The sequence below is a fragment of the Poromitra crassiceps genome (assembly GCF_964638095.1).
Source record: "Poromitra crassiceps genome assembly, chromosome: 11".
Lineage (NCBI taxonomy): Eukaryota > Metazoa > Chordata > Actinopteri > Beryciformes > Melamphaidae > Poromitra > Poromitra crassiceps.
In genome coordinates, this window is record NC_139643.1 from 52,508,893 (window position 1) to 52,526,558 (window position 17,666).

The window sequence follows — 17,666 nt, forward strand, 5'->3', positions numbered from 1 at the left end:
CACTCCTCCTCTTCACATCAATGTCTTCCCCACCTCTCCCAAGGAACCTATAAAGAAGGAAAAGACATCACTCACATCACAGCGTTTGAATTTTACATTGGAGCCAGACTTTGGTGCCAGTTCTATTGAAGTGAATGGGGCGGGCAGGTTCAGTCCCGCTATAAACCATCCTGTGTCGTTTCACCTTTGATTGAAAAATGCTTCCACCAGATTAAAGAAAACACATTAAGTGATCGTGACTCGTTCAGTCATGTATCATGATGTAGTTTAGTTTACTTAATCTAGCCCTACTGTATTTTGGACCAAACAGGCTTGAGTTAAAAAAATAAATAAAATAAAAAACTCGTAACGGGACAAGCCCCGTCTTTTATTGTCACACGAACACCACAACACATGCATGCGGCCACAACACACTCATGCTGACGGTGGCCGGTGAAAAGTGTCCTCTGCATTTAACCCATCCAGGCATGTCCTTTCCTCCGGGGGGCAGGCCAGGAGCAGTGGTCGCTTTCTCGTACAGCGCCCGGGGACCAACTTCGGATGTTGTCGTCACTGGTCGGATGACGATGACGATCTGATCTTCTGCATGTTTTTAGTGGGGGGGGGTTATATACGGAGGAACCCCCCTGGGGGAGCACGGGGAGAACATGCAAACTCCACACAGAGAGAAAGGCCCTTATGACGAGATAACCCACCTGGGCAGTAGGCACTGAAGATATGGGGGGAACACAACCCTTGAGTTGAGCTATATGCAGCTGCTGGACAGAGCCATGATCTGTTTGGAGACCAATAATAAGGACAACTAACTTTTACATAAAAAACATCAGTCAACATCACGTAATGTGTTTTCTTTCATCTGGTGGAAGCATTTTTCAATCAAAGGTGAAACGACACAGATATGAGGGTTTATGGTGGGACTGAACCTGCCCACCCCATTCACTTCAATAGAACTCTCACCAAAGTCTTAGCCTGGTATCCAGCCCCATATGAATCACAGGTGTCAGCACTCTTCATATGGGTCTGGACGCAAGTCCATCCACTGGCGGTCCGGGACACCTGATTGGCTGGTCGATGTAGGCATTACAGAGCACTGTAACAACACACCTGTATGTTAAATAGCTAGCTAACTGTTAGCTACATTAGCTGAGCCCACTACTGCTGCTGTAACCACTTCACCGGCACCGGGCTCAAAATGCCAGTGTGAGGGACCAAACGTTTCACTTGTTAACCAGTTTGAGTCACGCTCTTTCAGCTAACCCATCAGCTTTGAAATGTGTTGGTGCTGGTAGCTGCTTGTGGCTTGCAGCTAAAGTGAACGTTAACAGTTGCCGGTGTAGATATACCCGGATGTAGCAGACAAAGAGAATTGAAGGCAAGAGATGAAGCCTGTGTTTTTTGACAACAGCGCTCCCACATTGATGTTGCAGTGGAACCACTGAGTGGAACAACCTATTAGCATTCAGTTCTTATCAATTTAAGTTCTTTAGCACAGAAACATCAAAGTTGTCCTGCTTTGCTACTACGATTGGTCAAAGAGTTTTTGTGATTGACAACAGGCAGCAACCAATCAGTTGGGGCTGAAAAATACGTCACCGAATCAGTGGCGGATAGGCTTGCTTCCAGACCCTAATGAAGGATTCATTGCGGCTGCTTACCAGGCTACCAAAGTCTGGCCCCAAGGCAAAATTTGAACGCTGTGAGTGATGTCTTTTCCTTCTTTATAGGTTCCTTGACTTCTCCTCCACCCTGTATCTACCCCTCACTGGTTGTATTTGTTTTTTTTGTCTTCCTTCTTCTATCTATTCCTCTCTTCTTTCTCTGTGTCCTTTTTGTCCTCATCTCCGTCCCCTTCGCCTGTAAAGTCCTGTCCCGGCTCCCCCATCAGATCTCTGTCCACTGCATCTCCTTCCCCCCCTCCCTCGCCCTTTCCTCCACACCTGGAGGTGGATCTTGAAGGTCAGATGGATCTTGAAGGTCATAGAGGTTCTGGGTCCTCGAGGTGGCCAGCGTTTCCCCCTGGCCCCCGGCCCTCCTCTGCCCACACCTTTAAAACCCACTTTCTGTCCCAGACTTGACCCCTGTGCACACAACAATCACATGTTCATTTTTAAGACTCCACAGCCAGTCCCTCCAATTCAGGCTCCTTTTTACTGTCAGCCTAGAGCACAATTTTGGTAATTTAATATTATTGTTGGTCTCTTAAGAATTATGATGATGAAACATTTGTTGAAAAAATATAAATGGTCTTCTCCTCAATCCTCATTGCATCATTATACACCAGTTTAAAAGATAACTTCGGCAATATTGCCAAGTCTTCTGTGACTTGTTACAGTATTGCAGCCTAAACACTTTGACAAATCTGACACTGTATGCAATACTACATCCCAAACACACGGTGTGCAATATTATCTCACAGTGCAGGATGACCTTGCATAGACTTGAAAACTCTCTGTGGCAACTTAGCTCTTCCAGGAGTATTGAAGCTCTTCCACGAGTATTGAAGCTCTTCCAGGAGTATTGATGCTCTTCCAGGAGTATTGATGCTCTTCCAGGAGTATTGATGCTCTTCCAGGAGTATTGATGCTCAGGAGTATTGATGCTCTTCCAGGAGTATTGAAGCTCTTTCAGGAGTATTGAAGCTCAGGAGTATTGATGCTCTTCCAGTGTAGTGTCCTTTGAAATGAGGAGGTGATTGCAGGAGAGTGCAGAGAGGATGGCACGTTGTGGTTTCTTCTTCTCTGTTGGCATTTTGAAGACTTGGCACTCTGCCATAATGGTTTGCACTAGCTAGCGTTTTAGCTGCCAGAGAATGCCTTTCCACTCCTCCTCCGCTGCTGCTCTGTTGGAGCTGTTGTCTGCTTAGACCACCTCACTGCCCCCTGTCACCCTGGACTTAGACCACCTCACTGCCCCCTGTCACACTAGACTTAGACCACCTCACTGCCCCCTGTCACACTAGACTTAGACCACCTCACTGCCCCCTGTCACACTAGACTTAGACCACCTCACTGCCCCCTGTCACACTAGACTTAGACCACCTCACTGCCCCCTGTCACACTAGACTTAGACCAACTCACTGCCCCCTGTCACACTAGACTTAGACCACCTCACTGCCCCCTGTCACCCTGGACTTAGACCACCTCACTGCCCCCTGTCACACTAGACTTAGACCACCTCACTGCCCCCTGTCACACTAGACTTAGACCAACTCACTGCCCCCTGTCACCCTGGACTTAGACCACCTCACTGCCCCCTGTCACCCTGGACTTAGACCACCTCACTGCCCCCTGTCACACTAGACTTAGACCACCTCACTGCCCCCTGTCACACTAGACTTAGACCACCTCACTGCCCCCTGTCACCCTGGACTTAGACCACCTCACTGCCCCCTGTCACCCTAGACTTAGACCACCTCACTGCCCCCTGTCACCCTAGACTTAGACCACCTCACTGCCCCCTGTCACCCTGGACTTAGACCACCTCACTGCCCCCTGTCACCCTGGACTTAGACCAACTCACTGCCCCCTGTCACGCTGGACTTAGACCACCTCACTGCCCCCTGTCACCCTGGACTTAGACCACCTCACTGCCCCCTGTCACACTAGACTTAGACCACCTCACTGTCCCCTGTCACACTAGACTTAGACCAACTCACTGCCCCCTGTCACCCTAGACTTAGACCACCTCACTGCCCCCTGTCACCCTAGACTTAGACCACCTCACTGCCCCCTGTCACCCTGGACTTAGACCACCTCACTGCCCCCTGTCACCCTGGACTTAGACCAACTCACTGCCCCCTGTCACGCTGGACTTAGACCACCTCACTGCCCCCTGTCACACTAGACTTAGACCACCTCACTGCCCCCTGTCACACTAGACTTAGACCACCTCACTGCCCCCTGTCACGCTAGACTTAGACCAACTCACTGCCCCCTGTCACGCTGGACTTAGACCACCTCACTGCCCCCTGTCACGCTGGACTTAGACCACCTCACTGCCCCCTGTCACGCTGGACTTAGACCACCTCACTGCCCCCTGTCACACTAGACTTAGACCCCCTCACTGCCCCCTGTCACGCTGGACTTAGACCCCCTCACTGCCCCCTGTCACGCTAGACTTAGACCCCCTCACTGCCCCCTGTCACGCTGGACTTAGACCACCTCACTGCCCCCTGTCACACTAGACTTAGACCACCTCACTGCCCCCTGTCACACTAGACTTAGACCACCTCACTGCCCCCTGTCACGCTAGCCTTAGACCAACTCACTAGGGCTGCAACTAACGATTATTTTGATAATCGATTAATCGGTCAATTATTTGTTCGATTAATCGATTAATTGGATTAAAAAATGCACTGATATTGTTTCCATCCGTTTATTGAAAAACAACTTTTTTTTTGTTAAACAAAAACTCACCGGGCTTTGCTACATCAAATAGCTTTGACAGGGCATGAACGAATACAAAATACATACAAATGTATGGTGTAAGTGCAAAAGATATCTTCATATCTTCTTAAATAAAGTGCTTTAACGCAGTGGTTCTCAACTGGTGTAGCCTCAGGACCCACTATTTTCCTTGTCATGAAGTCGCGACCCAAATTTCTGATTTTTTTTTGAACCACTTAAATTAATTGCACAAAAAGTAGTGCATTAATTTAATACACAATGCCTTCATGCACTGTTATAAACTTCAAATGAACAAAAAAGTGCAACAGAAGTGCAACTAGGGCTAAAAACCAATTGAAATGAGGCAGACTTGAATTACAGGCCTATATGTTTTTAAATTTAAACAGGTCAAACTGGTCATGCTCAGAAAGTCTTATTTGAACTGTATGAAATATGAAATAAAATGCAGACTTATCTTGAATTACATGCCTATATGTTTTTAAACAAGTTAATAATAATAATAATAATAATAATAATAATAATAATAATAATAATAATAATAATAATAATAATAATAATAATAAAACAAGTTAACCTGGTCATGCTAATCCAGTTTAAATAGTCTGAATTTAACTAATATGAAATAAAAAGGAATCACAGGCAGGCTATATGATTTTTAGTTAAACTGGTCATAACTTTTAATTAAACTGGGGCCATGCTAATCCAGTTTCAATCATCTGAATTGAACTAAAATTAAATATGAAATTAAAAGGCAGACTTCTCTTGAATTACAGGCAGAGCATATGCTTCAGCTTGTTAAACAAGTAGAACTGGTCAGGCTAATCCAGTTTCAATAATCTGAAGTTAACTCAAATGAAATATGAAAAAAAAAAAATTTTGCCAAAAGGGCAACGAATCAATAATCAAATTCGTTGCCAACGAATTTAATAATCGATTTTAATCGATTTAATCGATTAGTTGTTGCAGCCCTACAACTCACTGCCCCCTGTCACGCTGGACTTAGACCACCTCACTGCCCCCTGTCACATTAGACTTAGACCCCCTCACTGCCCCCTGTCACGCTGGACTTAGACCACCTCACTGCCCCCTGTCACACTAGACTTAGACCACCTCACTGCCCCCTGTCACACTAGACTTAGACCCCCTCACTGCCCCCTGTCACGCTGGACTTAGACCACCTCACTGCCCCCTGTCACACTAGACTTAGACCACCTCACTGCCCCCTGTCACACTAGACTTAGACCACCTCACTGCCCCCTGTCACACTAGACTTAGACCACCTCACTGCCCCCTGTCACCCTGGACTTAGACCACCTCACTGTCCCCTGTCACACTAGACTTAGACCACCTCACTGCCCTCTGTCACCCTGGACTTTTCTAGATACTATAGCATCCCTCATGGGCTACGTTTCCATGCCAGAGTAACCCCGCCCGCTATTGATCTTATTCAGGTGAAAATGTTTACATGAACCTTTGATACCATGTGATCGAGTCTCCATTGTTGTTGCCATTAATAAAGCAGTTAACTGACGTCCCACCTGCCTCATTGTTGCTCACTTCTAATACAGAGTGCCGCAGGAAGGAGTCCTAAAAACAGGAAGTTAGCGTGGCCTGTTAGCATGCCCTGGTTCCCTCGTCTGGAAGTCACTGGGTGTTTTTGAACAGATGACTGAAATCTGCTCTGTGTCACAGTCATGTGACATGTGTGTGTGCTCATTAGTCATGTGACATGTGTGTGTGCTCATTTGTCAACATGATCTTGCTGAACACAAAGAAGCACTTTCACAAACTTTTGTTAACCACAGAACTTATTTCAGGCATTTAACCAAAAATCCCCATTGAAAACAGCCATTGATTCCAGACCAGAGAACTTAAAAACACCTGCCATCATCGAATGCTGGGCGACTCCAATTGAAAAGCGTACTACTGTATGTTAGTAAGCTGCCTGCAATTCATTTTGTCCTCAAAACATGCAAATTTTGTTGAAATGCCTTTAGAAACCTTTATTTTTCGCTCTGTCGCTCGATTCAACCCTTTGGAATCGCTCTGTCGCTCTGTTTAAATCGCGCCGCTCCTCAACAGGCACACGAATTGACGGACATCTGGGGGCTATAACGTTACGCAATGTCATGATGTTTGTCCACTACGAGCCACCGTAGTTGTTTACAAGCTAAGCCTATCAGCGTGCTCCTAACGCGAGCTCTATACCGGTAGTACAGACTTCACTTCATGTCAGCTGTCAGCCTGTCAATCAGCTGTCAATGCAGTTTGTTGCCACACAATAAGCCAGAGGTTTGTTCCAAGCCAGTGTGATCCTTGACTCACACGGCAGCCAATCAGCGTTGAACAGCGAGCGACGGATGGCAGCGTAATTTCGCTCGAGTTGGGATATTTCATCTGGGGCGACGAGCGAATTTTCTCCCCATCGTTCTGTCTCTGTCGCTCGGGCGCCCAGCGATTTTTCTCCCGGGCGAATATACGCTCAATCGCTCGTTTGCATTGACTTTGTATGTAAACTCGATGCCAGCGAAAAACTTTAATAGGTCGGTGTGAACGCAGCTTAACAATGAATCCAAACAGGGTTTTGTCCAAATATCTCCAAAACAGCCAATCTATGAAAATTATATTGTGACCTAATGTATTTCGATTATCACGGCGGAATACTTCTACTGGTTTTCTGATTGGTTGCCGGACCAGGAAGGGGGTGGAGCTTATGGGGTTACGCTGAGTGCGCCCAAACTACCACAAGTAGATTAGAATTCTGTGGGAAACTCTGAGCCTACATGAGTGATTTGATCCAAATATTTATTTTCTTCAGGTGACGTCAGCAGCTTGTTCTGTATCTCCCTTTTGTTATTCATTATTCATGAGTGTTTGGCAGCGCTCCAAAAGACTCAGTATGTTCAGTTAAGGAGCGTTCACACCAAGATATTTATTTTTCGCTCTGTCGCTCAAGTCAACCCTTTGGAATCGCTCTGTCGCTCTGTTTAAATCGCTCATCAACAGGCACACGAAATGACGGACATGTGGGGGATATAACGTTACGCAATGTCATGCTGTTTGTCCACTACGAGCCACCGTCATTGTTTACAAGCTAAGCCTATCAGCGTGCTCCTAATGCGAGCTGCATACCGGTAGTACAGACTTCACTTCATGTCAGCTGTCAGCCTGTCAATGCGGTTTGTTGCCACACAATAAACCAGCGGTTTGTTCCAAGCCAGAGTGATCCTTGACTCGCTCTCACACGGCAGCCAATCAGTGTTGAACAGCGAGCGACTGATGCCAGCGTATTTTCGCTCGAGTTGGAATATTTCATCTTGAGCGACAAGCGTATTTTCTCCCTGTCGCTCTGTCTCTGCCGCTCGGACGCCCAGCGATTATTCTCCCAGGCGAATATACGCTCAATCACTCGTTTGCATTGACTTTGTATGTAAACTCGACGCCAGCGACACACTTTAATAGGTCGGTGTGAACGCAGCTTTACTGTCACCAAGTCAGGCCTCCACTGCACTTTAGCCTTCAGTCTCAGGTGGAGTCTCACTGTCCTTTTAGCCTTTCATATATATTACTAGAACATTAACTTTCATATATATTACTAGAACATTAACTTCATTAAATTCATTTTCGGGACAAACAGGACAGACTTCAAACAGGACAGACTTCAAACACGACAGACTTCGGGAACTGCTCATAATTCGAGGGACGTCTGGTAATCCTGCAGCAGACCACATTTGGACTCATTGTAAAAAATTCTGAAACAGCTGATTCGGGAGTCATTCTCTGCGGGTCGAAATCCTACAGGTATGTAAGAGACAAATTATATATACATCCAAAATGACCAAAACCTCTTTAACAAGGTTTTCAATAATCAGAATATGAGCGTACCCATGTTTTTTCTTAAACCACTCATGAAGTTGACATACTGTACGTTACGTTACGTTACGTTACGTTACGTTACGTTACGTTACGTCACGTTACGTTACGTTACGTTACGTTACGTTACGTTACGTTACGTTACGTTACGTCACGTTACGTTACGTTACGTTACGTTACGTTACGTTACGTTACGTTACGTCACATACTCTGACCAAAAACCAAGATACTAAGCAACTGGCTTAATAAGGGAATTCTCTGTGCATGTAAACGTAGTCACCGTCAGAGCACTGCAGACAACTGCTCTTAAAAGCTGCAGGAGACTTCCTGCAAGCCCAAGCTCCTCCCCCCACAACGCTACCAGCCTGGAGAGCTTTGCACCCGACCCCCCCCCCCCCCCCCCCCCACACACACACACACACACACACATACACACACACACACACACACACACACACACACACACACACAACGCTACCAGCCTGGAGAGCTTTGGCAGCCCTCTCGGCCTCCGTCTCTGTGCCCTCCCTCCAACACTGATGCAGGCATGGCCCGCCCTACTCTGCCTCTTGGCTTGGCCCAACCATGACGTTAGATGTTTGCGGTCATGTTCTTAGATGTCAACAGTCTGCCAAGGGAGACATTAGAGGCAGAAGAACTCTTGGAGTGTGTGCTGTACATATGTACTGTATGACTCACCATGTGCTGGTGATCCGGGTCTTGTTGTCCCGTATATCATTCTTCATGTCCATTTCATCCCAAAGTGCAAATGTTCCATGACAATGGCAAATATAAAACGTAGCTCGGTGCAACACGTGTGTGTGTTTACAAACACCAACGCAGAGTAAACTGTTCCAAAGCCTTCCGAATGTAACGTAGATGTCTCAGGGAAGGGAATAGACGTCTAAAGAAGTTGGAAAACGTTCCTCGCCGAGGAACGTTTTCCTCGGTGGCTGTCTCTTTAACATGCAGTTTTTACACGACGTGCATGCCCCAAAACTGATATACATTTAGGTTTATCAGATCAGATCTACCACCCCTCTGACGTCACCGGCTAGCTAGCTACAAAATGGCGGCACCCTGGTGGTGAAGCAGTGAAATGTTTAACCTAATTCTATGGAATCTAGGTCTATTTCAGTCTTGAACGCATCGCCCTGTCTTGTCTAAGGTCAAATGCAAATGAACTAGAGTCACATGATCAAATTAACTCACTATCAGATAGATAGTTACTTAAAGCAGCAACGAGCAAGATTTTCGATTGTTATTAAACAGTCTAAATTTAATATCGATGCCTCACTCGCTTGAACGCCGAGTGAATCGGCGAGTGTTGTCTTGATGATTATGGTCTGTGCGGCCATTACAAAATTACTTTCAAACAAACTGTTAGAATATAACGAGAGATGTTCGCGAGAGTAGAAAGCCCTTTGATGTAGCGAGGAAAGCCGTCCTTCTTGTTTTGGGTCTGTTGCTAGGCAGAGCGAAACGGTTTACGGCAGCTGTAAACAGTTGCTAGACAGAGCGAAACGGTTTACGGCCGTAGCAACAGACCCAGAACAGCTGTCCTCGCTACTTTTTGCTCTGGCGAACATCTCTCGTTATACACGGTCTTGTCTACTATTAGAGGTAAGATGTGAGGCATCGATATTAAATTTAGACTGTTTAATAACAATCGAAAATCTTGCTCGTAGCTGCTTTAACAGGCATTTATTTCCATGGCAATCTCTGAGATGATCACTTTATTATCACGTAATGTGACTTTAATGGCCTGTTTTGTGTTGTTTATACTGTATGGCTCATGCTGTGCACTCGCTCATTCATTCATGAATATATATTTGTGTATGTTTATAACCATCATTTGACTGAACAGGTCTGATGAATCAAATAGTGTCGACCCATTGATCTGCTGTTATTGTTATGATGAGTCATGTTATGATTGTTATGATGAGTCATGGCTTACTACTATTTCCAACACACACACACACACACATTTTATTCTATTCAAGGGATGGCACACACACACACGCACACACACACGCACGCATGCACGCACACGCACACACACACACACACACACACACACACACACACACACACACACACACACACACACACACACACACACACACAGACACACACACAGACACACACACACAGACACACACACACACACAGACACAGGCACACACACACACACACACACACACACAGTAGACACAACTTGACCCTCCTTATTTGCGTGATGCGACTCGTGGGGCGGTGCATTTCTGAACGATGCTTCATCGATGCACGCAGAGAGCCGGACTTCCGTAACAGCTCAGCTAATCCATTTTCATTCCTATGGCAAAACCCAGAAATGTTGACTGTGGCTGGAAGCGTGCCGACGTTAGACGTTGGGTCTGACCATGTGAGACTAGTTAGTTGCTACCTATACTGTGAACAAATGGACGACATTTAGGAGAAACTATTGCGGTTTAACAAATTTGCAAATTTAGCGAAGACAGCAGAACGCCAAAAACGTCCTGTTCTTTCAGCGAGGGCTACATGACAAATGTCATGGTCAAGCCAAGCCAATCAGAGGCAGAGTGAGGCTGGCCTCCGCCTGCATCATCGTCAGGCCAAGCCAATCAGAGGCAGAGTGAGGCTGGCCTTCGCCTGCATCATCATCAGGCTAAGCCAATCAGAGGCAGAGTAAGGCTGGCCATAGTAGGATTGGTAAATTTGCTTCACTCCAACGTCCCATTCCTCCATTTCCTCTCCCCTCCTGCCCCCCTCCCTCCTCCCGTCTGTCCTCCATTCCCCCATGTGTCTGTTCATTGTTCTCTGTCTCTCTTGGTCTGCCTGCTGAGCACAGCCAGGGAGGGCCCCTCTGTTGGGACACAAGGTAAGAGCACGCAGTGCGGGGGACCACGGGGGACCACCACTACACACTCACCACTACCTCCTGGAAGAAGATGAGGAGGACAGTGAGGATGAGGATGATGATGATGATGATGATGATGAGGAACTTGAAGGACAAGCCTGTGGTCACACTCTGAGGGTGTCTATCGACGAGCTAACGGCTAACCCCTGTGAGCTAACGAGCAGAGCTAACCCCTGTGAGCTAAGCCCAGCCAGGCTGCAGCAATCCCGGATGTCCTTCTTTCTGTCGGGCTTGCTGGTGATGGCCCTGACTGTGCTGTGGCTGGCCTTCATTTAAAACATCTGATCCTCCAAGGTGCCCTTCTCCATCTATAGACTGCTTTATTCAAGTGCTGTCACCCCTCTACCTCCAACCTTCTCCATCTATAGACTGCTTTATTCAAGTGCTGTCACCCCTCTACCTCCAAGTGTTTCTTTCTGTCTGTTCACTCATTCACCACTGTTCCCCTCCTTCCTGCCCACATGCACAGCTCTGCCCTGTCTGTCAACTTGAGATGGATTGAAATGTTTCATCTTTAAGACATTGATAAAATACCCCCCCCCCTCCTCCCCTCCTCCCCCTATCTCTTTCTCAGTGCTTCATGAATAGACACTTATGCTGATATCATGGAGCCAACATTGCTCTTCCATAAGAAGTGTTACTAACAACTTTGTCTTCACTGAATATTCACTGTTTGCATTGCAATATATTTTCTCCCTTTTAGGACTCCGTATTCTCTCCCATTCAGGTAACATTCAATTGTGTGGTCAGATTGACAGCAGACATATCTCTGCTCAGTCAGTTGACTAAAGCTCTCAAGTCAGGTTAAGAATGTGTGTGTGTACTAGTAAGTAAGTAACTAAGTAAGTACTAGGGGTGTCAACGGTTACAACATTTCCTAAACGTGTAAACTGGACCTTCTGGCAGCGTGGAACCGGCTAACCGGATGTTGTTCTTTTGGACCGCATTTGCGCATTGTTTGTGACCAATGCGTCCCAGCACACCACACAACATGCAAGGACGCAGATTGAAAACATTAGCAGCGGTAGCTAGCTTGATAGCTAACAGTCAGCTAACAACACATACTGTGATAAAAAGCACAGCACTCACCAGGCAGAAATGTTAATTGTCTAGCCAATCTGTTTCCACTATTGAGCCTTTCTGTCTCTGTAGTGATAGTTCCTCCATATGATTAGTTGCCTGAAAACGAGCGCCCGCACCAGCGCCTTTCTGAAGCCACTGCTGAGTTAACGTTATCTCCTTCCCCGCACACTGTCCACTGGGACCACCGCTCCCCAGCGCCCAACTGACAGGAATACGCCTAACGGACACACGCAGTTTATTTTTGATGAGAAATGAATGATTGCGAGTCCAGAACACAGTCAAATCATTGTCAAAACTTTATTTAAAAGGACACACACAAAAAGACGTGTAAACGGTTATTGATTTTTCTAAACGAATATGATTTAATATCCGTGTTGTCGTGTACACGGTGACATCCCTAGTGTGTACCGCTACTTCCTAGTTCCTGAGCCTGACTCTGTCGTATGCACTGTGTACGCAGCTACTTCCTAGTTCCTGAGCCTGACTCTGTCATATGCACTGTGTACGCATGCACTCACTCGCACAACTGCAGGGGGGCGCATTTGTAACAGGTAGTTTTAACCACCTTGAAAATCGACCAATGTTGTCGTTGTCCGTGTGAGGACGGTCTGGGCAATACTGTACGTCAACGCACCAAGCATAGGAAACCCTGCATGCAATTATATTTCCCAATTACATCTACTGTATTGCTCTATGACTCATTTTCAAGCCTTCGAGTTTCTTTACCTTCTGGACAACTTTGCATTCAAAGATATTGGACAGTAGCCTACTGCTGTATGGAAACTAGGGTTGAAGCCATTGATGTGACTTTGCACCAGTCAAGTGGCTTGACTGTATCTCTGCATCCATAACCCACAGTCGTACTAAGAACTTGTAGCCATCGCTTATTCATACTTCACCATAATGTGCACAGGGTTCCATAATGTGCACAGGGTTCCATTGCTTATTCATACTTCACCATAATGTGCACAGGGTTCCATAATGTGCACAGGGTTCCATTGCTTATTCATACTTCACCATAATGTGCACAGGGTTCCATAATGTGCACAGGGTTCCATAATGTGCACAGGGTTCCATTGCTTATTCATACTTCACCATAATGTGCACAGGGTTCCATAATGTGCACAGGGTTCCATAATGTGCACAGGGTTCCATGTCGTCATGATAAAGGCTCTGTCCTGACTGGTGCAGATGCTGCTCAAAGCCTTTAGAATGACGAGCGCAAATGTTCACCATCGGCTCACTTTAAAAAGGCCGACTTGGTCTGAAATAACTCTGGGAAAGTATCATGTTGTTATATATAATATGTTATATAACATATATCATATATAATATGTTATATGTTATAATGTTGACCCTCTGACATGTTAGGATCACAGGAGTGAAGTCATTCAAAGAAGCTGTCATTTAACTTTACTACTTTTACAACGCTTGGATTCAATGGACCACGAAAGACAGTGCATGCTAGTAGCCTACATCCATTCAGTGTATTTGTATGTGTGTGTGTGTGTGTGTGTGTGTGTGTGTGTGTGTGTGTGTGTGTGCGCGTGTGTGTACTTTCACTGTGATAATATACACACAGGAAACGACTGCACTGCTCAAGCTGTCGTTCTCTGTCCGATGACAGATTTTTCTCTCATTTGACAATTAATTCCTTCTCTCTATTTTTCTTGATATATTGTAATTGTGGGTTTTCAAGTATTCATTCATCATTTAAATGTGTGATCCAAGTAGTATAAAATAAATGCATCAAATTTGGCGTGTGTAATTTGGATAATTATATGTGGTCTTTTGGTCAGAATGTTCATTGTTCATGCTTTTGATGATAGTACATCAGACTGTTGTTGCTCTGTTTTAAAACCTAAGTAGCACTTTCTATGACTACTAGTATCTCTATAGTGCTTCACAAGGAATTATAACGCACACTTATGAACATGCTTATATGAACGCTTTGCTTACTGATGCATTATATGAGTACATTCATGGTTAGATCACGTTTTGATCTAATGAGAAAACACAAAGTTACATCAAAAGGCTAATATATCAGGTTATAAACTTTTACATTTTGAAAGTTAAAGACCCCATAAAGTCATGTTTCAAGATGTATATAAAATACTCTACTTTGAATAATAATTAGTGTCAGATAGATAGATAGATAGATAGATAGATGGATAGATGGATAGATAGATACTGTAAGGTACTCTACAGTGTAGAGCAGTGGTTCTCAAATGGGGGTCCGGGGACCCCCAGGGGTCCATGGCACTTTGCCAGGGGGTCCGCGAGAAGTTTTCAGGGGGGGGGGGGGGGGTTATGTGTGCAAAAGCTTCATAGTTCAACGAAAATATGTTATGCTTTAAATCTAAAATGGTTCATGGATTACATTCTAATCTGACAAACCTATCAATTTAAATGTCAAGCACGTTAGCGTGGAAACAAGCTGAGCCCAAAATCACAAATCAGAATGAGGGGGTCCCTGGGATATTTTCTATCTTATAAGGGGTCCTTGGCTGAAAAACATTTGAGAACATCTGGTGTAGAGTACCTTATTCATCCCCGAGGGGAAATTGGGGCGTGATGGTTCTGACAAAAATCCTTAAGATGACTTCCTCTCCTTCTCCCTCATTTAAAAATCCCAAGCAATCAATCAGGGTTATCTAGAACCTACCTAGTCAAACACAGCAGGGTTATCTAGAACCTAACTAGTCAAACACAGCAGGGTTATCTAGAACCTACCTAGTCAAACACAGCAGGGTTATCTAGAACCTAACTAGTCAAACACAGCAGACAACACAGCTTTCAACACATTCTCACTCCCAACACGTGACAAAGTGACAAGGGTTCCTGACTGATCTGCAGTACATGACGAGTTGGCAGTGAGAATGTGTTGGGGCTTTAACTGCTGAATACTGGACAGTGATTGGCTCCATGATTCGTGATGTCACGAATCATGGTCCTTGAAAACCGCCTTTTCAGTGAGCTCAGAGAAACCTTCCACTTTCAGCAGCTGATTGTGGAAACAGCTTCTAGTGTCAAACTCTGCACAGACATCACTCTGCACAGTGAAGCTCAAACAACTGAAGGAACAAGAAGAACTAGAACGACTTCACCGTGGATATTATGTCTCCGCCAACAAGTGAGCAGTCGACATCCATGTCTGTCCAGACTTTGACATTTGAGCCAAATGTGAAGAACGAGCTTGAAAATGGCGTCCATTAGGCCACAGTGACCTTGACCTTTGACGACCAAAATGTAATCAGTTCATCCTTGAGTCTAAGTGGACGTTTGAGCCAAATTTGATGAAATGTTGTCAAGGTGTTCCTGAGATATTGCGTTAACAAGCATGAAACGAGCGGTCGTGAGGTCACAGTGACCTTGAACTTTGACCTTTGACCACCAAAATCTAATCAGTTCAGCCTTGAGCCCAAGTGGACGTTTGAGGCAAATTCGAAGAAATGCTATCCCATTGGCTGATTGATCATGTTGCCGCAGTAGAAGTAGCAATAACAACTGCAGTGCACTTTCTCTTCTCCTAGACTCAGTTCTCAGTCTCTCTGCATGTCACGCAACTAGAGACTGAGAACTTTCTCCCAGCTTTCGTTGTTAAAACTGGGTGGAAACAATTAGAGAGTTAAAAAAACACTACATGGCAGAACCAATCCCGAGTCTACAGGGCAGCCCTTGCTGGCTATTTCTGCTAGAGGCATGGAAGTGACACAAACACAGAAGATGTCAGTAGAGTAGGCGGTCCTTCAATGTGTCCTGAGGACGCATCAGGAGACATTGGGCTCTATCTTCCCCATGGCCTTAAATTAGTGTTTTACGCCAGGCGCAGCGCTATTAGTGGGCGTGGGCAGGCGCATTCCCTAATTTGCCCTCGGCGCTAAAGCAGGCGCTAGCCATTTAATCACGCCTTTCAAGCGTAGAATTATTCACAACTGTGGTCATTGGTGAACTGCAGTTACGCAATGACATTCTTCCTTTCCAAGCTCCGATCCACTCCATCTAGTCCGGGTTGAGGCTGCATGCTGTCATTTCTTCATGCCAATTTGGATATCTCAGCGCATCACAGATCCTAGCCTGAATAAAACCTTTCAATATTATATATTTTATTAATATTCAACCTACAGCCAGGCAAATACAGATCTGTTTAGCAGGGCTGATGGTCTCCTTAGCCTACAATATAGAACGTTAGCTATCGGTGACATTCCTGATACCATCCACTTCCATGATCTTTATATGTTGTAAACACATAACTTTCACAATAGTGAACAAGCACCCACTCGGCTCATTCAGGGCAGGCTTATAACTTGTAGGCTACCTGCTGCTCCTGCACATCACAGCACAGGCTAAATGATGCACATAAATATAGCCTACATTATGTAAAGTCATGGCATAAATGTGTTTTTATTGAAAAAGTAAGTGTCAAGTAAGCTAAGTCTTGTTGTGTTGGAGCGGACATCACAGTACAACCGTGTTACGGTTGTCACTCGTCTATACCACGTTGTATTTGCGATGGATATATATGCCACCTGGATTACATGTATGTTTCACATAGGGTTGTGTTTTGATTTTTATGTTTTATTTTGTCCAATATTGAAATGTTCTAGAATTGCATGTTGTGTTAACATAAATATTATTTCTATCTACCACTTAGCCTACTTAGGCTGATTTGGTTGCTATTTCTTGTCAAAATGTATTCACCTCAATGCATGCTGGGACATTTCACATGTGTGTCTGTGTGTGGCTTTGGTAGGGGAGCCAGCGCAGTGAATAAGGCCTGGTTTTGAAAAGTGTTAAGCGCAAAATTAACGCCAGTTGGGAAGATAGCTTTAGGCTGGTATTTAAGGCCGAAATGCCTATTCTGGCACTGCGCCATGCCTCTTCAGCATAAAGCGCATTTCGGGGCGTAAAAGCATGACGCTATCTTCCCGAGGCAGGCGCAAAGCGTGTTTTTTGTGTGTTTAACGCCTAAGGCCAGGGGGAAGATAGAGCCCATTAGCTTTTATACTACAAGATATGTGGTCAAATGCATCCCAGACCACCTCGACAAGTGGTTTGAGTGATCAGATCGCAATGCGAATTGGTGGTCGTTTACACTTGTATTTAGTGCTGTCCACTTGTGATCTGAATGCCAAAGACACATTTTAAAAAGCCAGTGTAAACAGCCTCATAGAGAGAAGGAACAGGAAAACCTGATTACTGACTGTTTGCCTTCCCTCCAGTCTCCTGTGCTGAAGACCCAGACAATCACCATCTCAGACGTCACCAATTCCCTGAGAGGCACCGTGGCCAACAAGGAGGTCCCCATCGTGCACACAGAGACCAAGACCATCACGTACGAGTCAGCACAGGTGAGGAGCATTCTGGGCATTACCAAAACTGAG

At 45.4% G+C, this 17,666-nt stretch overlaps 1 protein-coding gene across 1 annotated transcript in view; it reads left to right on the forward strand.

The window, feature by feature from the left end:
* Positions 1-17,666, forward strand: part of epb41a (erythrocyte membrane protein band 4.1a) — a gene marked incomplete at both ends in the record, with an annotated part of 70,063 nt that overhangs the window by 43,169 nt on the left and 9,228 nt on the right. Inside the window, 1 exon segment of the mRNA XM_083645689.1 lies at positions 17,505-17,633. Within this exon segment, the coding sequence (XP_083501815.1) occupies positions 17,505-17,633 (129 nt within the window).